We start from the raw sequence: 26914 nt of genomic DNA, 5'->3' as shown, positions 1-26914 counted from the left end.
ACCCAAAGTCATAGTCATGGATAATGGCACACATTTTGTGTCAGAACAAATGTTTAAATTCATCAGCTCACAGGACATAAAACACCTCAATGTTGCATTATACTCACCCACTTAGAATGTTCTAGGGGATCGTGGTAACAAAGGGGCTGATTCACAGAACTAACTTAAGACAAAATCCTAAACTTACTACTTTTGATCTTCACAGAAGGCTTTTAGTAGTAGTAAAGTTAGGATTTTGTCTTAAGACAAACTTAAGACAAACTTAAGACAGACTTAAAACAGACTTAAGACAACCTTAAGACAAAATCCTAACTTAAGTCTGTCTTAAATCTGTCTTAATTCTGTCTTAAGTCTGTCTTAAGTCTGTCTTAATTCTGCCTTAAGTCTGTTTTAAGTCAAACTTAAGACAAAATCCTAACTTTACTACTACTAAATGCCTTCTGTGAATACCAAAAGAAGTAAGTTTAGGATTTTGTTATAAGTTAGTTCTGTGAATCGGGCCCAGAGTAATGAAATAGGGTATACAGACTGCCATCGCTTCAGGATTGAATGTAAGGGAGTTCATTAAACAGAAGGTGTGGAATTATAATACGTCGCCACACTGCACCACAGGAGTGACTTAATTTGCTCTGTTAAGGGGCAGGGAAGTACACACATCTTTGTTCATGTCATGGCTGAGTGAGATAAAAAAGTGTGCACAGAAGTGATTAGTTTAGTTCTGAAAGGTATCTTCTAATGTTGCCTTGAAGCAAATTGCTATGAAAGATAAACTTGTCAAGAAGTGCCACCTTGGAGGCAGGGATGTGTCAGTCGGTGACTGGGTTTTAATTAAGAAACCCCTCAAAGTAAGGAAAGGGGAGTCTCAATTTTCCATGCCAGGGCAAGTCAGTAAAGGGGCAACATTGGTTGTGGGTAAAGGTTGGTGAAACAATAGACAACTTGGAAAGGTTACGTCGGAGCAGACTAGTGTTGCTTAGATGACAAAGATCGGGCACACCGGTTGCAGGCTGATGTGGAGGGTAAGACTGTGTCAGGTGGTGTGGCTGAAGACACCGAACAGGTGACTACTTCAGGTTCTAAATAGGTTGATCCCAGTCACAATAGTATTGCACATACAAATAGTCTTCAGGTCAGAAGAATTGCTTTAATTTTTTTTATGACACTTCATTAGATATTGAATAGTACACCTGTATGTTTTATGTGCTTTGTTTTTCGTTTAGTATTGTTGTTATTACATTATTATTATTGTTTTTGTTTTAAAGAGGGAAAGTGATGTAATCTGATGACGTATTGAACATGATTCCCATGCATGTCTCGTGCGCTGTTCTGACTAATGCTCTATTACTTACCGGTAATCTTCATTACTCCTGGTCCCGTTGTCCTCGGCCCATTCATTACTTATGGAGATAACCATCTCCCGACAGAAATAAAAACAAGAGGAATGCTGGTATATACCTACTGCCCCTCACCCCGGGAGTATAAAGGTAGTACTTACCCAGCAGGCCACCTGTACTAACAAGCCCAAACAGGAAGGCCGGCCGCCCGGGAGGGAGGGAGGGGCGTAAGAATGGGCCGAGGACAACGGGACCAGGAGTAATGAAGATTACCGGTAAGTAATAGAGCATTACCCCCAGGTCCCTTATGTCCTCGGCCCATTCATTACTTATGGAGAAATACCAAAGCAGAAAAAGCCGGCCTTCCCAAACCAAACAGAAGCCAACCCGGAAACCCCACCAAGGCAGCAACCGCAGGAAGAAAAAGGAAGAACCGGGGAAAACACAGGCAGATCCCCCGACAACAGAGGACTCCAACCAGCCCAGCACACACCCAACAAAACCAAGGGAGCAGAGCCAGACGACCAGAGCGGCCACCACAGAGGCCAACCAGCCCACCGCAGGAACACCCCACAGCCAACCAGTGACAGGGAGAGCACAGACACCCAAGCCACCACAGGCAAGAGGACAACAGCAGAAGAGAGGCCAAACAAAGAGAAAGGCCAAGAGCCACCAGGCCAACAAGCCAGAAACGGGCAGAAGAAGACAACCCAGGCAAGAACAGGCAGGAGACAAGCGGACCAGAGGAACCAAAGGTCCAACAAAACCAGCACCGGGAAGAACAGCGGAAGCCCACCAGCACCCAACCCGGAAGGCAAGACTGAGCCCACGGACAGGGAAAGAGAGAAAACCCAGGCACCAGGGAACGAAGAGCAAACCCCAGGAAGCCAAGCCACCAGGTCCCGCAAGACGGGGACACAAGGCAAAGGGAACCAGCACCTCCAGGAAACCCGAGCAGGAAGAACCAACAAGGGCAACCAACCAGGACAAAGAGACCCGGAAAAAGAGGAAGAGGGAACCGAAGGAACCCCAAAACAGAACTCCAGCCAAAGCGGAGGAAACGGGAGCAGGAAGCAACAGCCCGAACAAGGCAAACCCGAAAACCAAAGCAGGAGTGCAACCGGACGGGCCAAGCACCCGGAGGGCCCAAGACGACAGCAAGGGAACCACGAAGGACACAACAACCACAGCCAAGCCAAACCAGAGGCAGGCCAGGCACAAAGACCCCAAACAGCCCAAGCAAAGGACCGGGGCAGAAACCCAGAGGCCAGAGAGACAGAGGCAAAACTACCCCAGAGGACCTCACAGAAGCAACCGCAGCCAGGGAGGAAAGCACAAGCAAACCACACCCCACAGCCCGGAAAGACCCAAGGCAGGGCAGGCACAGGGGACGAAACCCCGTACGGTGAAAAGCCGCAACCGAGGATACAGACAGGAAGCCAAAGCCGAAGCCAAAAGCAACCCGCAGAACCAACCCAAAACAAGGGAAGGACAAAGAAGGAAAGACCCCAACAGAGCACTGGCCCGAGAGCCAACAGCCCCGTAGATGCCCCAACGAACCCAAGAAGAGGCAAAAAGGGAAAACAAGAAGGCAACAGCGTGACGGCCAGAAACAAGAAGCAGACCGGAACACACCACACCCAAAAGGAACCGGAACCCAACGACACAGGGAGCAGCCACCCCACAGGCAGACAGGGCACCCGCAAAGAAGTGCCAAGCCACCCAAGAAACTCCCAGAAGAGACTCAATCAGGCAGCCCAGGACCGCAGAAAGAGCACAACCCAGCAACCCAGAGTAGGAAGCACAAACAGAAAAAGCAGACCAGCACAGAACATGAGCCAACAGGGAGGAAGCCCAAGGCAACAGGCCATCACAGAAAGCCACTGCAGAAGGACAAGCAGAAGCAAACGCAGGCCACAGCAACTAGCGCAGCGCGCCTCCCACACGGCCAAGCAACGGGGAGACGCGCACAGCGACCTGGAAGAAACGGGGAGGCGGCGCACCCGCCACAAAGGGCAGAGAAACCGGAACACCGGCCAGGAGGAAGCCATGCCGCCCAGCAAGCCCGGCAGGCCGGGAGGCAGACCCAGCAGACACCCGGCGAGAGAAAAACCCACAGGCCCAGGAGAGGCAACAACAACGGCCACCCCGCACCATCACCAAAACCAGAAGAGGCAGGGATGAAAACCGAAGGAAGAAGCCAATCGCACCCCGCAGCCCCAGGCGGCCAGGCAGAAACCAACCAGGCCTGACCAAGCACAACCACCGAGCAGACAGCGGAGCGTGGGAACAACACACCAACCCCGAGAACAGGAGGCATGACAGGACCCGGCAGCCGCCAGGAGGCCACAGACAGGCAACACAGCAGACACAGGAGGGGATGCCAGGAAACAGCAGAACCCAGCAAAGGGAAGGCCACAGCACCAACAGGACCCAAGCAGTCCCCCACCACGCACCATGCCCGACAACAGGCGCAGGCTGGGAGGAACAGAACAGCCGGACCCCAGGCAGCCCAAGCCACCCAAGCAGAGGCAGAGGGGAGAGAGCACCCCAAAGACCCATCTGCACCTACGAGAGGAACCAGGCGCAGCCAAGGAAAGGAGGAACAGGACCAGGAACCAGGCGCCCCAAAAAACGGCCAACTACACAGAGGCCAGAGAGGGAAGAACCAGGACCCCCAAGCAGGGCAGAGGCCCCAACAGCCAGCCTGCAGCGGAGGCAAGGCCACCGAGGAAGAACAGCACGGCAGGCCAACCCGAACGAGGGGAGCCCACAGGACCCCACCGCGAAGCGGCCCAAGAAGCAGGAACAACGACCCACCAGAGAGCCGGAAGCAGAAGGCAACCCAAACAGGCCGCCGCAGCAGAAAAAGAAGCGACTCCGACACCAGAGTGCAAGGCGCAAGCAAGCAGGCAGGAAAACCCCAACCACACAGGGAACCCACGAGCAAGCAAAGGTAGGAGCAGCGAAAAGAACCAGCCACCACAGAGGCGACCGGAACCCAAGCCAGCCCAAGGCAGACCAGAAAAAGAAAGGGCAAAGACCCCCAGAGGCTCCAAGAGCAGGGGAACCCCCCGAAGAAGAGAACCAAGGGAACAGACCCATGGAACGCCCACCACCGGAGAACCGGGGACAGCCCAAGGCAGCGCGGACCCCAGAAACAGCAGCAGCAGGAAACCCCAAAAGGGAAGGCAGCACAGAGCCCGCAAGCAAGCCCCGACACCAAACAGAGGCGCAAAACCGCCAGAGCGGAGGCCAACCAGAAAACGGAAGGCAAGCCAGGGACATAAGCCCCCAAACCGCCCCCCCCCCCGGCCAATAGAACAAACCCCAGGGCACACCAAATGCCGCACAGGGGACCGGAGGACCGACAGAGGGCAAAGCGCCAACCAATACAAGCAAGGCAACCCAGGAGGCGGACGAGCAGCAGCATGGCAGCGAGGAGCCCACAACAAGGAGAAAGGCACCCACACCCAGCCGCAGCGAAACAGGCAGGAAACAAGAACAAGGAACGTACCCCGCACAGCCCCACACACAGACCCCTGCACAATAAGCGCACAGCAAGGCCAAAGGAAACCGCACACCTAGAAGGGAAGAGGCGCCGAACAAAAGAAGGCAACAGCCACCGAACACAAAGGCACGCCACCTAACAACCCCAGAAGGCGGAAAGGAAGAGCGGACCAGCCCGGAAAACGAATCCCAGAACACGAGGACAAAACACAGGCCCCGCAAGGGAACGCAGATGCCGAGACTAGAACCCGGACCACCCACCTCTAGGTCTCCCGGCCAAGTCGAAAGGGCAGAACGGGCAGAGAGGCAGCGGAGCAGCCCCCACCACAGCGGCAGATAGCACACCCCACCAGACCCGGGCCCACGAGAGCACTGGACAGAGCAGCGGCCCAGCTGTTACGCAACACACCAACAGCAGAGGCCAAAAACAAACCTCCATCGCACACCCCCAACCAAGAACTACCAAGTTGAGGTGAGCAGAGGGGGCGTCGGGCAGCAAGCATCGTAGCACCCACACGCAAGGCAGCTCCGGACACAAAGCAGAACCCCCGGGACCAGGGCCTGCAGCCAAGAGGGCAAAACCAGAAAACCACTGCACAGACACATTGAACACCCCGGAACAAGAGATGCCGCAGCAGAGCTCCCATCGTGGGATAGCGAGTGAAAAGCAGCCTGAGACCGAGCACCCCGCTCCGAAGCAGGCCTCAGCAGCAGCGGCAGCCATGAGACATCCGAGGCAGGAGAGCCAAGTAATGCATGTTCCGGTGGAGCATCGTACCGACTGCAGGGCTCCAAGGAAAGTGCGTTCTGGGAATCAACAGAGACATCCACATGGCAAAATGCTATTGCAGTAAGAGAAATCACAGGCATGAAACGAGACTGCAAGAACCCAGCTTCAGGGCCAGGACAAAATCACGCAAAACGGCAACACTCAAAATTGCAGCCAAGACATACAACAAGTGTCCCTGCCCGGTCACGAACCGGGGACCTGTCGCGTGTGAGGCGAACGAGATAACCACTACAACACATACAGACAGGGGGAGGAAAAACACCGCAAAAGCGGGACTCACCCGGAGCGGGGGCCTGAGCAGCATCAGCAAGGCCCCCACACCAACAGCCGGATCCGGGACGAACCTCCAGCGCAGCGCGTCTCCCACCCGGCCAGGCTCGGGGAGACGCGCACAGCGACCCGGAAGCAACCGGGAGGCGGCGCACCAGCCGCAAAGGGCCGGAAAACCGGAACAACGGCCGTGAAGAAGCCATGCCCCCCCCCGCAAGCCCGGCAGTCCGGGGGGCATACAATACAGGAAATCCCACCCCTGCCCGCGAAGCCAGGCAGCCGGGCAGGAGGAGCAAGAAGAGCCTGCACGCCACCCAAGCCCGGCAGGAGCTGGTGCAGCCCATCATCACCAACAGCATCCATCAACCATTCTGTCGAAGACAGAAAAAAAGAACAGGTGGCCTGCTGGGTAAGTACTACCTTTATACTCCCGGGGGGAGGGGCAGTAGGTATATCCCTGCATTCCTCTTGTTTTTATTTCTGTCGGGAGATGGTTATCTCCATAAGTAATGAATGGGCCGAGGACATAAGGGACCTGGGGGTAATGTGCAATTGTTCTGTTTTAACTCAGACTCGCTCATGGAGTGGGCATTGATAAGGTTTCCAATAGCAAGAGTCAATTGCGGTTCGACCTCTGAGCCAGAGGGACGCTTCATTCCAGGGGGATAATGAAAAGAGATTAAACTACATAAGAAAAGCAACATACGTTGCACAACTCTTACTTCACTGCTCTACGCCAAAATGCCATAAATTATGCCCACCGTATCCCAAAACTGACCAAATCGGGCGATGCAACAGCAGCCTAAAGCTTGGTTTGATGAATTGGGGATTATTTCTGAAGCACCTTAGCTGTGACAGTTTAAAAGCTGAATAGAATATCAATAAGCACTACGTATAACACTAAAACATATGCAATGAATAGTACTCTTTTCTGTGAAAGCTTGTAAAAATCTTACCAAGACTTGCAGGGATCGCAGGATTCCACTTCCTTGTCTGGCTCGTAATATGTTCCATCCTTATCGTAACAACCGCAGATTTCAACGCACTGCATCCTCGTCTCCTCAAGAAAGGGCCTTTCAGCGGGGCAGCTAGGAATGCAACCTACGGCGATGCACGTATTGAAAGAGTAAGAGTTGTGAATGGAATTATGACATCTTTGTACACACTGCTCTACATATGACATTAATTGAATATGAGATGTAAACTTCAGTAGGAGGTACAATTCTCAAATGTGCACACACATTCCAGAATACCCAATGGATTATTTTGCTTTCAGAATTAGTAGCCAGCAGCTCATGGAGCAGAACATTCGCCAGTGACAGATCTTGTGGGCCTGAGGTCATATAAAGCTGTATAGAAAGCAAGTAATAATAATTGGTTGTATTATTATTATCATATTATTATAATGACGGTGATCTAGACAGAAGGACCGGAGAGAAATGCACTCATTTCGCCAGGAGTTATAAAGGTAAACAACCTAATGTGACCATGGAGTCAAAAACGACTTGTAGTATTTGACTGTTTTAATGATTTCAGTGCATCAGCCACTTTTCGAATTTACGTACGACAATGATATCTACACAGACCATTTCATGACTTCAAGGAAAGTTACATACTTTGGCTTCATTTAGTGGGCTCAAAGTTCAAATTAAACCCCTCAGTCTGCTATATTTGCATATCCACCGTAGCCTAATGATAGGCTTGAGACGTTTCTCTCGGCAACCGAGTGCTGCATTGGATTTGTTCATCGATCACCGATCGATCACAGCGTTGATTAAGGTTTCATCTGCACGGGAATCAAGGCATTGAAAACGGTTGTCTAAGTTTACCTTTGGGGACATTTTGGCGCACTGGTCACTAGTTTGTAGGTCTGCAACAACACGACGATCGTAGTGGCGTAGCAAGTGGGGCACGGGGAAGGGAGGCGGTACTCCCCGGGCAGCACGAGTTTTGGGGGCAGTGGCACTTTTACTCTCGCCTGTTTCCCCTCCACCCTACCCCCACACACCTGCTCTTCGCGCTTACATGCGGCCCTCGCGAGGCGGCAAACTTAGCGACCCCCACGGCGGCAAAAGTTCTAGCTAGGTCACTGGGTGCTCGTGGCACCCGGATATGACGCTTGCCTGTGAGGAATTATTATTGCATCCTTTTCAGCTCTGACATTTTTTGTTTGTTCAAAAACAGTACTGAGGAGATTGGAAGTCTTTTCTGTTGTTTCTCAGGTGTGGTGGCGCAGAGAGGGTGCATATGTGTGGAGCCCTGACAGTGATGCTGCACTGTAGGGCCTGCACACCTTGGCTCTCTCCCACACTACCAGTTCCAATGGTGAATGATATTCACCACTGCGACCAAGAAGAAAATGGAAGGAAAGAGTGGAAGGGCTACTAAATGTAAACTGAGGGTTGCTCCTCTACTATAATTTTTGTGCCTGGACTCTATGAAAGATAGTGACTGCTTGTAAACTTTTGTTCAGAACTTTGGGGCATATTACCAACATCTAGCGATAATTTTTGTCTCTAACTTGTTTAGAGACAAAAATTATCGCCGCACATCGGCGATTTTTATCGCAGATAAACCTTGCTATTAGCAAGGTTTATCGCAAATGCGATAAAAAACGGCCGCAATGCATGAATATCGCTGAAAAGTCAGCGATATTCATGCATTATCGAGCAAATGCTCTTAGCCATGTTATCCACCTCCCATTGGATAACATGGTGAAGAACTGCTCAGGGCAGGTGTTAGCTTTTGGAGATATTCGCGCTTAGCGCGAATATCTCCAAAAGTTGGTAATAGGAGATAGCGATGCTAACATCTTGGCACGCCCACTTTGCATGTCATTAGTGATAAATATCACTGACATGCAAAGCGGGGCCCAAGATGGTCGCTATCTCCTATTAGCTGTCACTAACTGGTGTTAGCGACAGCTTGGTAATAGGGAGATAATTTTATCTCCGCTTTCTTGGCTTTTAAAGCCAAAAAAGCGGAGATAAACCCCCTTGATAATATGCCCCTTTTTTTATTAAGGATTTTGGTGCATATTACCAACCAATAGAGATAATTTTTGTCTCTAACTTATTTAGAGACAAAAATTATCGCCGCACATCGGCGATTTTTATCACAGATGAACCTTGCTATTAGCAAGGTTTATCGCAAATGCGATAAAAAACGGCCGCAATGCATGAATATCGCTGAAAAGTCAGCGATATTCATGCATTATCGAGCATATGCTCTTAGCCATGTTATCCACCTCCCATTGGACAACATGGCTAAGAACTGCTCCTGGGCAAGTGTTAGCTTTTGGAGATATTCGCGCTTAGCGCGAATATCTCCAAAAGTTGGTAATAGGAGATAGCGATGTTAGCGACTGTTTTCAGTCGCTAACATCTTGGCACGCCCACTTTGCATGTCATTAGTGATAAATATCACTGACATGCAAAGCAGGGCCCAAGATGGTCACTATCTCCTATTAGCTGTCGCTAACTGGTGTTAGCGACAGCTTGGTAATAGGGAGATAATTTTATCTCTGCTTTCTTGGCTTTTAAAGCCAAAAAAGCGGAGATAAAGCCCCTTGATAATATGCCCCTCTGTGTTCACCAACTTGCAAAGTTATCGGTGTCATATCTCCACTTGTTACATCGCTCCTTTGAAGTGCGACCACAGGTTCAAACACAACTGAGTGGAAGGGGCGTAGGGGGTTGAATGCAGGGGGAGGAAAGCACGTTTTTTCCCTTAAAATATTTGCATCCCATTCTGAATTTCAGAGGCTAGATCGGGGAATAACATGAATCTACGGGTTTACTTTATGCGAAAGCCAAGAGTTTGCCTTTGTTTTTGCTATATAAATCCCTGCACTTATTTTTCCAGTGTAGTTTCTTCCAGGTTACTGATCCAAGAATTTGTGTGGGAAAAAAGCATCGTAACAGCACACATTTTGCACAACTAGGAACAAAATTAAATGCAAACATTATCTGTCTCCTGTTTGTGAGCTACTGTGCAACTCAGAAAGTGCCCTCACGTATTCAGTCCAGGGCTTTCTTTTGAAATTGCTGAATTCATGGGATTTGTACCATTTTTTTTCTTCAACTGAACTAACTAGACTAATTCAAACATTGTTGGCAAAGTGAAATCAGAAATGGTAGCTCATTGCATAAGGACCATAAGTTTTCAGGCAACAACAATTTCCATTCCGTGTTTTTAGGCCCATAAATAAAATATAAATAGCTGCATACAAAATTGATATTGCTTTGCCCTTGCTTCATGTAAGTGATGAAAGCCCTTAACTGGCATTTACTATGCCATGCAAATCCAACTTGTGTGGCTCTGCATTGTTTAGTAAATCAGAGGTAACGCAAGGCAGTGCATTTCACTGCTTGCATTACCTTGTGGCAGAGAGGCGTTCAATGGGTGTAGTGTTGGGGTTCCCATGCATCCCCCTAAGGATTTGGGCGCAGACCTAGGTTTACAAAGCGTTGTACAACTGTGAATGCATCAAAATGATACAACTCCCAGGCGTAACCAGGAAAAATAGTCTGCATCACACAAAGAAAAGGGAATATGCTTCTAAAAATGTTTTTGAGATGGAAGGCTTCCCTTGCTGTACAAAAACAATCCTGCTTGTAATGCAGGAACCCTTGACCCAGAGTGCAAGGGTGCCTGATTTGTCACTTGACAGTACACAAGAGACAGCAGAAATGCGCCTTAAGTTTGTAAATATAACACTTTTCTGATGTCTTCCTTTCAAGCAAGCCAAAACTGCGTATCCCTTAACTGGGTAACGTCCCCTAGTCACAGCTTGATCCCTAATAGAAGGGTTATATGATTCGAAGAAAAGTTCCAGAAACTGGCATGAAATGTTAGTAAATCTGCCCCATAGTTCACGAGGTTGTTCGTCATGTAATGAGTCCAGTTGACAATATGAAGCTGAAGGAAGCTTAGAGGAATCAAGCGATCTATTAGTTCCTACTTTTCATGCATGACACTAAAGAATAAAAAGTAAAATGCGCTCTATAGTTTTTCTAATGATCAACACAAATGAGAGAGAGAGAGAGAGAGAGAGAGAGAGAGAGAGAGAGAGAGAGAGAGAGAGAAGGCGACCGATCGACCGACCCCTGGTGATCACTAGTCCCCTTTTCTCTACGAAATTCCTCAATAACTAATTTTTAACTTTTAATTCTGTTTAAAAATATGATGACTATTGTTAATTAGTGCTTGCTAAAATGCATATAATTTCCCCAATAATTCTTTGCCAGAGGAAATACATAGCACAGTGCTGCTTAAATCCTACATCGTTGTGACCATTTTTACAGACTTATAGTGAATAATAAAGCAAAAAAAAATCAAGAAATCTAATGGCTTTATTGATTTAGACCTCATCTAATATCAACAATTTAAAATATTTTTATCTCCTGCAAATTCTTTAAACATAAGTAGCACAATATATTCCTCCTGTTAATACAAAGATAACATTCTTAAATATATATATATTTTTATATATATATATATATATATATATATATATATATATATATATATATATATATATATATATATATATATATATATATATATATATATATATATATATATATATATATTACCTACTGGCGGTCGCCAGTAGGTATATATAGTTAGGATTTTTTCCCTATTGGATTTTTGAAAATTCTATGTCTAATAACTTTGGCGTTTGTGGACGGAATTGGCTGAAATTTTCAGGAAAATGGCACATTTTGTTTCTGAGCAGCCCTTGAAAATTTGGGGGGGTTCGTCAAGGGGGGGCCGAGAAAAAAGGGGGGTCCCAAAACGTGTTTTTAACATTGAGTTTTCCATAGGGCGGTTGGCCTCACTTTTAGCCCGAAGGGCTGAATGGATTTGCACGAAACTTGGCAAAATTGTAGGGACTGGTAGCCCGATGTGCCTTTTGTAGGTCTCAATATATGTGCTTCAGTGGATTTTGAGAAATTAACGTTCAAAAAAAGATATATATCTGTAACAGCGGACCGGGCAGCGCTCCAGTTCGCGTACTTTTCGCGCAACGGAGCTTTGTGAAGCGAAGCTGATTGGTTCTCCGGCGTCTGTAAACATTCCAAACAGTCCGTAGCGGCCGCCATCTTGTCTCTCGGTAGGATCGAGAGACAATAGGAGGCCAAAGCGAAGGGGCAAATGACCATAAGGGGGCATAGTAGATTCTCGCTGACCCCCTAGGTTTGATGTGGAGGTTTTAAAAGGGCCCCGCGGGGCAAAAAAAAAAATAATAATAATAATCGAACGGCTGAATGGATTTGCACGAAACTTGGCAAAATTGTAGGGACTGGTAGCCCGATGTGCCTTTGCTAGGTCTCAATATATGTGCTCCAGTGGATTTTGAGAAATTAACGTTAAAAAAAAGATATATATCTGTAACAGCGCTCCGCTTCGCGTAACGGAGGTTTGCGAAGCTGATTGGTTCTCCGGCGTCTGTGAACATTCCAAACAGTCCGTAGCGGCCGCCATCTTGTCTCTCGGTAGGATCGAGAGACAAGAGGAGGCCAAAGCGAAGGGGCAAATGACCATAAGGGGGCATAGTAGATCCTCCCTGACCCCCTAGGTTTGATGTGAAGGCTTTAAAAGGGTCTTGCAGGGCAAAAAAAATATATATCGTTTTTTTAGTTTTTTTGCGTGGAGTGCGCCCGGTTCGCGAACCGGGAAGCGTTCTGGGGAGCGTACTTTCTTGAAAATTAGTGAAAAAAGTTAGAGTAAAATAATAATTGTGAGTGATCAGATGTAGGGTAGCTCTGAGAAGAGCTTTTGGGTTTATGGTACATTTAGGTACTTATAAGTAGGTACCAATGCACAGTCTTAAATTCAGAGTGAAAATTCTGTTGCCCTCATCTGAGAAGTGAACTCCATCTCCTCTGTAGATATCTTGCATGTAGTAACGCAAGTTATTGCTGTACAGGGAGCCCATTCCATGGTCTCTCATGTAAGCTGAAACAGATTTGTTTACATGCTTCCTCGATTTCTCAATTTGTGGACAAAATTGGTTCGACCACCTCCATTTTTGTCTTTGGCATATATTTGAATATACCAAGGCAGTCTGAGGAAAAAGTGCCATCAATTGCTCAAAGGTGTCCTTTAAAAGCATTTCCAGACCTACCCCAGTCAAAGTGCCCAAATCATTACCTCCACAGTGCACAATTAACAGGTCAGGTTTTGGCAAATGCATAAAGGTTTTCACCAATGGTATCAATTGGTGACATTTTAATCCTCTGTGGCCAAACCACTTAATTTCCACATCTTGTAAATTGAGGTTAGGTAAATTCCTGTTTTCAGCGTACCTCTGAGCCCAATAGATGTAACTATGTCCAACAATCCAGACAGAAAACATGGCGAGAGAAGGTTCTCCTGCAGTCAGATGAAGTGTGGCAATGAAATGGCAGTTGAAAAAATGAGAGTGTAAAATGAAAAAAACTGAGGAGTTTCTGTGTTAATGAAGCAGTAAGAGTGATTGGTGGATTTTGATTGCTGAAAACAGAAAGTTAGGGTGCATGGATGAGTTCGTTGAAAGATGTATTTTGAGTGGCGAAGAAAAAATCATTAAATGAAAGATTGCACTGGATATGCAGGTGCACTGAGAGTTCAGAGTTCAATTGCAACATTGTTGTGTGAACTTGGAAACACCAGAGGTCTTGCAAGAGGTGGTTGCTATGCAGAAAAAGCAGAAAGGGGGCAGAGGGGGGAAGGGTTTTGATTTGAAAAAAAGTGAGGGAAGAGTTTTGATTGGGTGACATGAGAGATATGTGTGAGGAATTACAGCATTTCTGTGCTTTTGATAGCTGCAGACTCTGGAGTGCATACCTTTTGCTCTGCTGAAGACAAATTGGTGTGTTTCTGAGACTGTTTTGAAACTCAAAGTATTTGCTAAGGTGAGAAAAGATTTCTTTAATTTAGATAGAAAATAGTGTGCTTTAAGGAGAAAATTATGAAGAAAGTTGTGTTTTTCAAATGTTGCTTTGTTTCAAGTGTTTTACAAATAGATTTTGTTTCTTTGAGAAATTGTAATTGGAGAAAATGTGAAGTATTAGTACTGACAGGGTTTTTATGTGCATAGGAGCTGTGGAGTGTTTTCAAATTATGACTTGTAAATCGTTTTTGAGAAAAAGCAATGGTTTTAATATTGATGACAAGGACATAATGGTGTCTGCTTCTTTATAAGGTAATTGAGAGTCTCTGATGTTATTTTTCCCATTTCAATGTAAGAAGTTTGTCTGTGGAGCAAATTGCTTGTACATATGCTCCCACCTGTGCATGGCAAATTTAGATTTTGAATGTTTGCGTTACATAGGCATGTTAAAGGTGACTGAAACATGCTGCAAAGGCAATCAAAAAACGCTTTTATGTGTCTTAAGGACATTTTAAGTCATTTCCCCATGTGCAGTGTTTTCAAATTATGAGTTGAAAATCGTTTTTGAGGTAAAGGAATGTTTTCAAAATTTATGTGCGCCATATGCCCCCAAATTTCTTTTTCAGGGGTGCAGCAGGGTGTTCTTGAGACACTCCTGCACCCTCGGAAAAATTCGTAATTTGCGATGAGGTAATTGCTAATCGCAAATTGCACCTTCATTCCTATGGGCCTCCTGCTGCATGGAAATGAATGGGTAATTTGTAATTAGCAAATAGCTCATCGCAAACTAGGAATGGTAAAGAATCGCTATTTATTCCTTAAAGTTTGCTATTTAGGAAATGCAAAAAACTTTGATGATACATATGGCGGTTCATCTCTAACAAGATAAGAAGCATAGGGATAGATTTATGATGACTGGCGCATCACCAGGGATGTGTTAGTCATTCTGTGCCGCTGTTCCGTCACCTATGGTGTGCTGCATTTACAATGCGGCGCATCATGGGGCAAAGACAGCACAGATGCGTGACGTATCTGTGCCGTAAAGGTGGCGCATTGATGGAGTTGTATCGCAAGTGTGATGAAGCTCCAGCAAGGCTCAGGGGTGCCCCTGTCGCAGGGTTTCTGTTCTCACACAGAACTGTGGACAGAGGATTGGAACCTCGGCGAATTAGGGTGTCCCAAAACTCACCTTAGTAATCAAAAACCCCTTAGCAAGCTAGGTACAGTGTCACATTGGATATAACAAACTCTCAATGTTTAGACAATCCAGAATATGAACTTATAGTACCTCAGGATACGTGGAACTCATGAACAGTCGGTCGTTATATATTTCTTAGAAACCAGAACATGGAGTTAAGAAGAACACATGTGTATTTGAAATGTTTATTTACTAATGCCGTCTTCTCAGGCGTAGTATCTTAGATAATACAAGTACACATATTATCAGTAGCAAAATTACCAGCATAGTTACTAGTACATAAAAAGCGAATGGTGACAGTATGTTAACATGCTGTAAATGAATAAGAGTTAGCAACACTTATAAGCAGCCGCGGGCCGTGGAGGGAGTTACGGTGGGGCAGGGAGGCGGGGAGGGGGAGGGGCAGGGTGGAGAGGGCTCCCTTTAGTGATTCTGTAAGAGAGTATTCATCAGGAGGTAACCTTACTAAGGCAATCAAATTGTTAATTGTGGATATATTATATTTGAAACCCATAGGTTTCATAAAGCTAGCGTGACCCTGAGTAGCTTGATAAATCCAGAGTAATGCAACACAGCACTAATCACTCTGTTGCATTACTCTGCATCAGGGAAGCCCTCCATAGGTGTTCCATCACAACATCCATGGATTTTGATGCATTCACAGATTTACCATGGGTAGACCTGGGAATGAGCCAAACTAATGCAAGGATAAATATCTTTATTTCTACTCAGTTTTACCTCTTGGTATGTGTGCTGCATTCTGCACCATTGCGCTAGGCAGTGCTGGTAAATGCAGGAATGCATTGTTCACCATGGTGAAAAATGGCCTTTGCTGGAGCTAAGCAGCACTGGGAAATGCAGGAATGCACCGTATTGTGATAAATACATCACATTCCTGCCCCTTCCTATGTAACGCAGCACAGCATGTCACTGTGCTGTGCTGCAATACATCTTGCGCATTACATCTTGATAAATATGTCCCTCTGTATTAACCATCGCACACACCTCTTACATCCTCCAGTGTCTGGTAGCCTTTTCTTGGACAAAGTACTTTTCTGTGAAGGGGATATGACCAATGATTTCTGCAGCTATGTCCATGAAAGGAATAATTTCCAATCTTTTATTTCACTGTTGCAAGTCGATGCCTGAATGTATGGGGCAATATGATAGTTCCAGAAAATGAATGCCTCTTGTAAAAGGAACTGCTACACATTGGAATATATTGCCTGAATCGCTGATCAACCTCTTTAATTTATTGGGGCATATGCTAACTATTCATAATTCTTTTTTCTTCTAGGATATTTCAAGACAAGATTCATAGACAGTTACTGGCTATAAGACATCTGTAGAAAAACCAAAGCTATCACATGACCTGCTTCAACTTTCAATGGGTTAAAAAAATGCCAGTGCTGCAAGGGATTTATTAAATGTTGCAGGACTCATTGATATCCTTTTCAACAAGAAGGGAACATCATCAAGCTTACTGAAAAAGATATTCCTGTACATCACCGTGATTTTTTATAATTTATTATTCTAAGACTAAAACATATATTACATTTATTTAAGTTAGGCTGACGATGCATACCTTACAATCTAAAAAAAGTAATTTCTAATCAGCACTTACAATGTCCAGAGCTGTGATATTTTTACTCTCAGAACAGTACCCTATTCTCTAAGTGTCAGCAATACTTTATTTATTTATTTATTTTATTTATTTGTTACCTCGACTATCTCACTACGATCATTCTAGGCAGCACCTCTTTACATTTCCATGTATCAATTTAACATTAAGAGGCCGACAGCTGCGGCCGGTAGCGGGAGTACCAGCCAGGCGGTGATGTGGGGAGGGGGAGGTGCAGGGTGGGGGTAGTAATGTTTGGATTGCAGACTTTAACAGGTAAGTAAACATAAAAATAAATAAAACGAATTTCTTTGCGCGCACTGCTTTGCATTTTGTGATGCAGTGCAAGCAACGAAATTAGTTTAATTTATTTTTATGTTTACTTACCTGTTAAAGTCTGTAATCCATACATTACTACCCCCCACCTTGCCCCTCCTCCTCCCCACGTCACCGCCCGGCCGGTACTCCCACTACCGGCTGCGGCTGGAGGCTGATTACAATGTCGTTAGGAAAGGTTCTGAATGGGATTTGGTATCTCAGAATCTGATTTTGAACCCTTGTTTCTGACCAAATAGTACACATTTCCCAATAACCAATTACAATGCCCAGGAACTATTCAGGCTGTCTGAATCGGTTCCGAAAGGTATTCGGACTAGTTGAGTCTTTTGGAGCCGAACTGTACAGCTGTAAGGACAAGGTTTCCGAGCGAGCGATTCCGATGACCGGTTTGGACAACCATTCTTATTCGGTCTGCCCGACTCAAAACAGTTGTCAGAATCTGTTTTTGAGGGCCCGTTGCAGGGCCCCCTTCACCCGGAGGTAATCTGTTGTGGCCTGTGGGGGAACCCAAGGGAACCCTCTTTCCAACCATGCACAATGTGCTAGGCACCATCGGGTGCCCACCACAGGGTGCAAGGTTTTCCCCAACCACCTCTTTTTTCAATGGGATCCCGAGTTCTCGTTTGGAACGTAGGTTCCCATTAAAGTCAATGCAAGTCCGATCGAACGATGTTGGGAAGCATCGTAATCGATCAGTCAGACTTGCACAACCTGATTTGGTCGAAAACGATTCCGGAACCGATTCGGTCAGAACAACATCGTAATGGGCCCCTAAGAAGGAAGGATCAATAAATAAAAGAAAAGCAAAGAAACAGCAGTAATGCTTACATGATCAGAAATTACCTCAAGTTGTACTTCACTGTGAAAATCACTGTGTCATCCAGTGACACTATACATTCATTTTTTATGTAAATCTATATTTCTATAAATGTTAATGTTTATTTCAGTGGTGAGCAAAGAGTTGGCCTACATCCCCTTAGTGACGCTTATTCTGTAAGCTTCAGTTTGTCACAGCAATTCGAAGTTTTTACAATGCAACAAACTTTAACATAGGCCAGCCAGGCATTTGCCCAAATATCCATCCTCCTTGTCATAGTCATGGCCCTAACATCCATTCTCTTTTTCACGTTCATTACTAGTTGAGAGGCCTCACTCCGAGACAGGTACCTCTATGCTACTTTCGTAGAAAAAAAAATCAAAATGTCTTCTCTTTCTACCAAACGCCCATGTAGGTCCTCTATGAAACCCTACTCCTTCTCATTAAATCCTGCTTCTTTCTTGACTTAGACGGACCACTTAACGCTAAGTAAGAGATGCACATTTGTATTAATTTGAGTGGTCTATTTCAGCAGATTGCTTTAGTAAGTGCCAAAGTCAGTATGCGCTTCTTGCCTAGGACATTTAGCTTGTGTGGGAAGCTTGTTTCTTGTTGCCAGGTCACCCCATGTGAGCACCCGATGGGAAGGATGCTCCGCTCCTGTGTTGTGCCTGCTGTGGAGCATTTGTGGGTGGAAAGCAGGCACTGTGGCTCTCAGTAACAATGCTCAACTTGTGAGAAGAGCTCTCCAGTAATTGGAAGACAACATATAAACATGATCAAATGCTATAGTACTGTGTTTAATGGCATCATGGAGGGGAAGAAAGCTCCTAAGAAGCACCAGCCTACATCATCAAAGTGTGAGCTGCAAGAAGATGGCGTACCGACTATAAGTAGGTCAGAGGTACAGGCCATGCTTTTAGTTCCACTTTACGCAGCTTTAGCAGTACAAGTGGAAAAATGGCAGAAAGGTGAATATGATGATGATATTGGGAGCTGCACAAAGGGGCGGGTGTGCAAAAGCCTCATTTGCAGGAGAGGCTAAAGCATATTAGAGAAGTGCTGGGGTTTCATCCTACGGAGGTGATTGAAGATGACATCTTTACCCAGTGCAGATGAATTGCCTTTTCAAGAAGTAGTAAAAATTGGATTCTAAAACAGAGAAAGGACATGGATAAATCCAATTTTCCACATTTCTTGTCAAAAAGATATATTTTCTAAGACTTTGAGAAAGATTTTCCACAGATTTCAAATGTAAAATTGATCTTAGCCAGCATTGCTTCACCTTACTCATTAGCATCAGAGGATTCCTTCTAGTCAGATTCGGTGGAAAGAAAGGTGCATGAATCTTTGAAGACGCCCTATGCAGCATCTGAATTTGTCTTGGTGGCTGCTACCTAAGAAGTGCATGCAACCCAGGCTCTTTTTAAAGATTGTAAATTACTGTTTGACAGCATGCAAGAAGGTAATGAACCTATGGGTATGTTTGAGAACATTTACCCCAATTCCTCTCTGCTACCATTTTTGACACGATCTGGTCATCATCAAACTCTGTAGGTGTAGCGATAATAGGAAGAAGGTTCCTGTGGTTGAAACTTTAGAAATTAGATCCTTCACTGCAAGCATTAATTCATAAGCTCCTATTTCTGTGAGGCAAACTGTCTGACTCACTGTTGAATAATCTCATGCAGAAGTTGGTATAGGAAAAAAAGATGTTACAGCCATTCAGACCATTTCCTATGAATAAGTGCCTCCTTCAAAATAAATCAATACAGGGAGTGCAAAGGGGAAGATGCCCCTTTTGAGGCCAGACTAATGGGCGAGGAGCCATTGGTTCGGAGAACTTTCAACCAGATTTCCCTTCATGCCACATAGCAAGCCCCTAATTTCTGACAATTTGCTCTACAGTGGGGGGGAGAAAGAACCATTTTTTTCAGTGTGAAAGCCAGATAAAAAATAAATGGGTTATTGCCATTGATGATCATGTCTGTATGACAGAATTCAATCACCCATTTTCAGAGTCTTGGTTCATACAAACTCCTTTGCCAAAATTGGAGAACGAAAGGGAAGCCCTATCATCAGGAATTAAGGCTCTTTTGGAAAAAGAGGCAATAACTGCAGTCCCAGAGTCAGAATGGAATCAGGGGTTTTACTTGATATTATTTCAAGTCTCAGAGTCAGACGTCATATATTGTCTGGTGATGGAGCTATAGACATTGAATACATATGTTCAGTACAGTTCTGTAATATGCTGTCATTGCAAGTGGTCATCCCTTTGATTTCACTAGTGTAATGATAATGTTAGACCCGCAGGATGCATACTTTCATGTACCAATCAATCAAGACTGCCAGAGGATCCTGCAATTTGTAGTGGAGTGTCACACTTCTAGCTCAAGGCCCTCCCGTTTAGCCTTTAAACATCCTGAGAGTCTTTACGAAGGTGCAAGTACCAGAAGTGGCGTCCTGGCAGTTAAAAGGACCCTAGGTACTTTAATACCTGCATGATTAGCTAACGTCTGCTTCTTCTTCCTTTACGGCAGAGAAGATGGGTAAGACAGTTAATCACATCTTGGAGTCCCTGGGTTTTCTACTAAATCAATTGAAATCACACCACAGCAGAAAGGTTTTGTTAGAGCCCACTTTGATTCTCAAGAATATCAAGTGTTTCTACCAGAAGAAAGGAGACTGAAATCGCAAGATCAGTTATCACATCTGCTAAGTCGTCCAACCACAACAGCTCATTTTTGATTTACAATTCAGGGCTTGATGGCATCTACCACACCCGTTATTTAAAATGTTTATCACCATCCCTACTGTAAACAATCTGTTGGAACATTGGTTTGACTTCCCAGAAGTTTGAAAATATGAATATTGTTTCATCAGAGATAATTCAAGACCTCCAGTGGTGTTGGTTCCGAAAAATCTGCTGAAAGGAGTTACTATATGGAATCCTTCCTCTAATACTATCAACAAAATTAAGTCTTGTGGGGAGACAACCTTGCATATGAAGGTGGTAAAGAACAGTTTACCGCAGTTGGAAAGATAACAAACTTCCAAGTGGGAGAAATGATCAGCAATTTGGCAACTCTTTAGCGTTTTGCCAAATCATAGAGGGGAAATCAGTCCTGATTAGGATGGACAACCAGGTGGTGAAAGTTACATAAATTATCAAGGGAGAACAAAGAAGAAACCTCTGTGCAGTCTAGCCTAATTCATATGTGCAAGACAGAAACACATATGGTATCCCCGAGGGCTATGGTTATCTCGGGGAGGGACAAAATTCAAGCGAACAGGCTAAGCTGAAACATTCTGCCTGCAGTGGTGTTCAAACATCGGCTAGCCAACTTTTCAGACAGTGGTTTATCACTTTAGTAATTTTGGATAGTGCTATTTTCCTTTCAATCGAATGCTTCCTCAGATTTGCATTGAGACCTAGGGCCCCATTAGGATGGCGGGCGGATCGCGCCCGCCATCCATGCAGCAAGGACCCCACGCCATATTACGATGGTTGGGGGGTACACGGCGGTCGAAAAGACCGTCTGCCACAAAAAGGGTTCAATATGCCCGCCGCAATGTTTCAAATGTGCGATGCGCCCACCAGTGTGGCGGGTGCATCCTAATAGAGGGTGCGGGACCGCCTCTAGCATTACAGGCTGTCCCGATTCCCGGGGGTATGGCGGGCGGACTTTGTCCACCCACCATACTAATGACCCCCTTAGTGGCAAGAAGATTGGGGTAGATGCTCTGTCAATTCTGTGGTCAGAGGGTATGTTGGAAATGGCCCTTTTTGCAGGGGTATCCCCAAACCGTTTGCTTCTTCCTCCCTTGTTTTTCCTGAACTGTGGTTATAGGCAATAGGAGTCTGGGCACTTTACCACTGCCAATCAGTGCTAAAATGCAAATGCTCTCTGTATAAATTATTATTGTGATTGGTTATCCATGATTGGCATACCAGGAAGTCCCTAGTAAAGTGCACTGAGTGTGCCAGGGCTGGTGATTCAAATTCTACTAGTGGGCCTACAGCACTGATTGTGCCACCCACAGGGGTAGCCCTAAAATGGGCTTGCTGCCGCAGTGCCTGTGTCTTGTTGCTTACTGCCATGCTAACCTGGCCAGTGTCCACACTGGCCAGGCCTAACCTAAAACTTCCCTTTCTGTACACATTGGACACCCCTATAGAAGGCCCTGGGTACCCCCCTGAGCAGGGTGCAGTGTATGTGAAAGGTAGAGCATGTGCTAGTGTGTATGACATGCTTTGGTAGTGAATTACAGCCATTTTCGTTTTTCACTACTGAGAGGACTATATTGCCCATAGGCTATATTGGGGAATGCTGAGTATACTGTTTACCTGCATATCTTCCCATAGGAGCAAGCTAGACAATTAAAGTCTGGTATCCCTGAACTCAGAATTTAATAACACGTCTTTTAGGAAGGATGTTTTTTTAAGTCCTGTGTTTGAGAATAGCACTTTTAGAAAGTGGCTATCCTCTTGTCTAACCTTTCTGTGTGCCTTGGCCTGTTTGTGAATTGACTGTCTGCTTTGTGAGTGACAGGGGCTGGGGAAACCCCAGGACGTTGGATGAGTCAGCCCTAGGCTGAATGACTGCATCTGCATCTTGAGTGGTGGGAGGGGATAGCACCTGGGTCTGAATAGGGCTGTGCCTGCCTACCACAATGCTGGCTCCAACTCCTGCTAGGCGGCTGACGACCCTGCCCCTCTCTCTAAAAGGAGAGAAGAAGATAGAAAAACAAAGTGCTGAGGAATGGACCTGAACTGATTCTGACCATGCCAAGACCTCTCTGCCTCCAGATATCAAAGGAAAGACTGGTAGAAAAAGGGCTACCCACACTACAGAAAATTAGATCATCCTGGAATCAAGAAGGAACCTCTGCCAAGGAGAAAGCTGGAAGACTGAAGAGGAAGGACTGTCCTGCTGTGTGCTTGTGGACTGACCTGCAGTTGTTTTGCTGCCAAGGAGAGGGGAAGGACTTTGCTGTGTCCCCTTTCTTGAAGAGATATCCAAGGGCCTGAGGAGAGCTGGCCTCCTGTTAAGAAGTCCCAGGAACAAAAGGACTTCACCCCCAGCTTCCCCCCTGAACTCTGCTGAGTGAGTTCTGCCCTTCCTAGAGTGCTTGATCCAATTGTGGGGCCTCTGAAAGTTGTGCCTGCTGTTTTGGGGAGCTGGACAAAGAGAAAAGAAGACAATTGCAGAGCCTGTTGCCGCTGCTAGAACCGACGCATCGTTCGCTTGGGGAATGCATCGCCCAGGTCCGGGAAGTTTCCTGTCCCTGCAAGTATCGTCACAGAGCCTGTCGTCGCTGGGTGAGATCGTCGCATCGCTTGCTTGCGGACCGCATCACGTCACTGCAAACATCGTCGTAGAGCCATCGCATCGAGGGGCTGCGAGAGGAGAATATCGACGCTGTGCTGCGCATCGCCGCCGCACCTGAGATCGTCGCCGTCCCGAAGATCTTCGCGTCGTGCCTGTGCGAGACACTTCCTACCGAACCAGCGCACTGGAATCCATTCAAGGTATCGCATCCCTCCCCATACAGACCGGATTCATCGCAACACGCCCGCTGCATCCAGCGGGTCTGTCGCATTGCCTCCCCAGGGTCTCAGGAGTGACGCTTTGCTTGTTTTTCAATGCTGCAGCTTCCATTTGGAACTTCTGGCGCATCTACAGGTACTTTGGGCTAAACCTGACGCAACTGTGGATTATTTTGATGCAAACCCTAGAACACTTTTAAACTCATATTCTTGAACTGTGTATGTTGGATTTTTGTCGTTTTGGTCTTGTGTAGTTTAGATAAAGATACTTTATTTTTCTAAACTGGTGTGGAGTCAATTTGTGATGTTTTCACTGTGTTACTGTGAGTGTTGGTACAAACACTTTACACATTGCCTTTGATAAGCCTGTCTGCTCATGCCAAGCTGCCAAGGAGTGAGCAGGGGTTGTCTAAAGAGTGTATCCCCCCTTGCCCTGACTAAAAGCAAGGATCCCTATCTGGTTATTGGTACCTACCTCAGCCAACTAGAGACCCCCAGATCTAACAGGGTAGCTATATGTCTTTTCTACAGCTCCTCTTCTCCTGAGGGTGCTGCAGAAGATTTTGAGGGTAGAAGGTGTGGGTAAAACTGATAGCCCCGAAGGCAGTACATTCCAGTTCTGAAGATGTTGTTAGTGCACCAGCCATTTCCTCCATGACATCATCCCCCTCTGAATTAAACAACCCTATGATAGATGTTCTATGGCAGCTGTGGTTAGAAGCCTGGAAGTTGAAAGGATTGGGTTTCAGCAGGTAGGATGTTCTAGAGAGCTCACATTTGACATTCAAGCTTCAAGGAAAAGTTCCTCATTAAAATCATACCACTAGCACTTGAGAACTTTTAATGCATGGTATAAGAAGAAGGGGTTGGATTCTACATGGTGTAATACTGTGTAGAAGTGTTTTGTAAGAAAAGACTTTTAAAAGATTTGTCTCCTTCAACTCTATAAGCTCGGTGATCAGAGGTTTTAGGGATTCTAATGGGAATTTGTCTAAAATCATCCCCGCGGCATATAGGTTCCTCAAAAGTTTTAAATCAAGGACACCAGTACTTCTAAATCCGCTTTCCTCTGTGGACCTGTAAATTGTCATGCGGGGTCTTCAGTAAAGTCATTTTGAAACTTTAGAGGTAGCAAAGATTTTTGTATTGTCTGCTAAAGTAGCCTTGTTTGTGGTTGCTAGATTGGCAAGGTGGCCAGAGAATTGGTAAGTGATGCTTATATCTTATCCTGTCTATTTCTCAGATAGAGTAGTATTACACTGGCCCTAAATTTAAACCCAAGGTATACTTTCACGTCTAGTCTTCTCAAGAAATTGCATTGCCAGTTCTTAACTCTTTAGATGATATACTGGCTCCTCACTCTTTAGATGTGAAGAAAGGTCTCTTGATTTATTTGGATAAAACCAAAAACTTTACAGTCTCTATATCCCTTTTTATTTCTTGCGGGACAGTAACCAAGGACAAGCAAGTTTCTGCTGCTACATTAAGTGGGGATTGGTACAAGAGGCCATATCTCAGTCAAATGGCTGAGTGGGACTGTAGATCACAGGTAATTTGAAAGGAAGATCAAAACAAGGGCTATTGTAACCACTTGAGCTGAAGCCTCTGTGGTTTCCTTGCAAAGGATGTGTAGGGCAGCAAATTGGCCTACCCCACATACTTTTTTGTCACATTAATATTTAGGTTTGTTATCAAATGAGTTTGAAACTGTTGGCCCTTCAGTTTTAAAATCAGCAATCAAGTAATATTTTGATTAAAGGATGACTTTGAAAGATTGATAATTGCTTTTTGTTGCATTATCTACTGCTTAGGTAAATCATCTTGTGAGAAGAAGGACATGTGTTAGGGTCCTGTTCATTTTACTTATTGATATTTTCGATCCTATAGTTCATGTTCTTCTCATCATACCCAAGATCAAATTTGAAGAGCACTTGCTTCTCAATGGCACAGCCTGATCATAGCAGTATGCCACGAGGAGGGTTGAGGTGTTATACTGTAACTACATGGATGTTTGGAAAAAAGAGAAGACAGTTTACAATTTCATTCATTATGCTAAAAAGTAATGGGGACATCATCACCTGTACCAGAGATAAAGCTACTCTGATGGTATTGACTGTGATGAGGAGGATTTGGACTGAAGTAATGACAACTACAGATAAATATTATGCTCATTCACCGAATTTCCCGGAGCAGGGTGCTGCATGGCCAAGACATGACACTCTGCTGGTTCTAGGAACAGGAGATGTAGAATGTATGTGTGCCTATTTTCCAGTATCGAGAACAGATTCCTGTCACTGCAAAGGACTTTTGAAATGTTCCCTCTAGTATAAAACCCTCAAATAAATCAAATTTATAAACTGCCAGAGTTGTAAGAGCATTCAAAATGTGTGCATTTATTTTAAATGGATGGAAGTATTATGGACATGTTTTTTTTGCTTTCACATTCCATTTTCTTCTATCTGTTATTTTAACAATATACCATATTTTAAATGCATTCATTGCCTTTAATCACTTACTAAAATTAAAGTGTAGTTAATGGTGTACATTGTGAGGCCTATTGAAGTTTAATTGTATGGCCTTTAACGTAACCTGCATTCATTTTACATTTGACATTTATAGAAATAACTCAGTTTGGGTTACAATTGTAAGCCGAGCAAATTCCCTTTAACACTCCGGACCCTCTAGAGCTGTTTAAACATCTGCTTTTTAATCCTCCATACCTTCACTGAATTTAGAGACAGGTGATCCAGGCAATGGTATTGTCACTGTACAATTGTGTTTCCACATCATTTTTAATAAGATTAATTTCTAGTAATTATGTTTCTGGTGAAAATCTAATCATTGGTTCCTTCTATATTCTTGGTGCCATTTGAGGGCCTTGGGGTGGCATTCCTCAAAATGTTTTTCTTCCACTCTCCTGTGTTGCTGAAATCATTTTTGTTGGCTTTGGGACTCTGTGCACTTTACCAAGGCTAAACTGTACTAAAGTGCTTCTGCTCTCTCCTTTAAACATGGTAACATGGACTTACACATGATTGGCATATTTAATTTACTGATATGTCCCTAGTAAATTGATATCATATATACCCAGGCCCGGTAAATGAAATGCTACTAGTGACCCTGCAGCATCTTACAGACTTAACAGACCCTTAAAGCATGCCCCAGGTCTGCCATTCCAGCCTGACTGAAATTTTAAACTGCCAATTCGACTTGGCAATATAACCCCTTGGCAATCATTGAACTTCCCATTTATTGCATATAGGTCACCTCTAATGTAGTACCTAGGTAGCCAATAGGGAAGAGTGTATTGTATGATTAAGTATTACATATCCTGGTAGTGAAAAACTCCTAAATCTGTTTTCACTACGGTAAAGCCTCACAGTCCCATAGGGTAACATTGGGTTGTCTTATTACAATTAATAAGACTAACATTTGGTTGGAAAAGAGTTAGCATTGCATGTTTGGTGTATGAGAAATCGTAATAAAAATCGTCTCTAATGATAAAGTTGAATTTTTGTTGAAATTTTGAAAATTGAACTTTTGAAAGTTGGCTTTTTCCTGCCCTATTTGGTGTCTGTAGCCTGTTCTTGGGTCACCTGACTGGG

The 26914-nt window shown here is 45.0% G+C and overlaps 1 protein-coding gene across 1 annotated transcript in view; it reads right to left on the bottom strand.

Moving 5' to 3' along the window:
* LOC144824333 (uncharacterized) overlaps positions 1 to 26914 on the bottom strand; it is a 610480-nt gene that overhangs the window by 400488 nt on the left and 183078 nt on the right. The window contains exon 10 of the mRNA XM_078683450.1: positions 6861 to 7005. Coding sequence (XP_078539576.1) covers positions 6861 to 7005 — 145 coding nt within the window. The remainder of the gene's footprint in view (positions 1 to 6860; positions 7006 to 26914) is intronic.

This window comes from Lissotriton helveticus, chromosome 3_1, assembly GCF_964261635.1.
Source record: "Lissotriton helveticus chromosome 3_1, aLisHel1.1, whole genome shotgun sequence".
NCBI classification, from domain to species: Eukaryota; Metazoa; Chordata; class Amphibia; order Caudata; family Salamandridae; genus Lissotriton; species Lissotriton helveticus.
The sequence above is the reverse complement of the archived record's forward strand: the minus strand, read 5'-3'. Positions and strand labels throughout refer to the sequence as shown.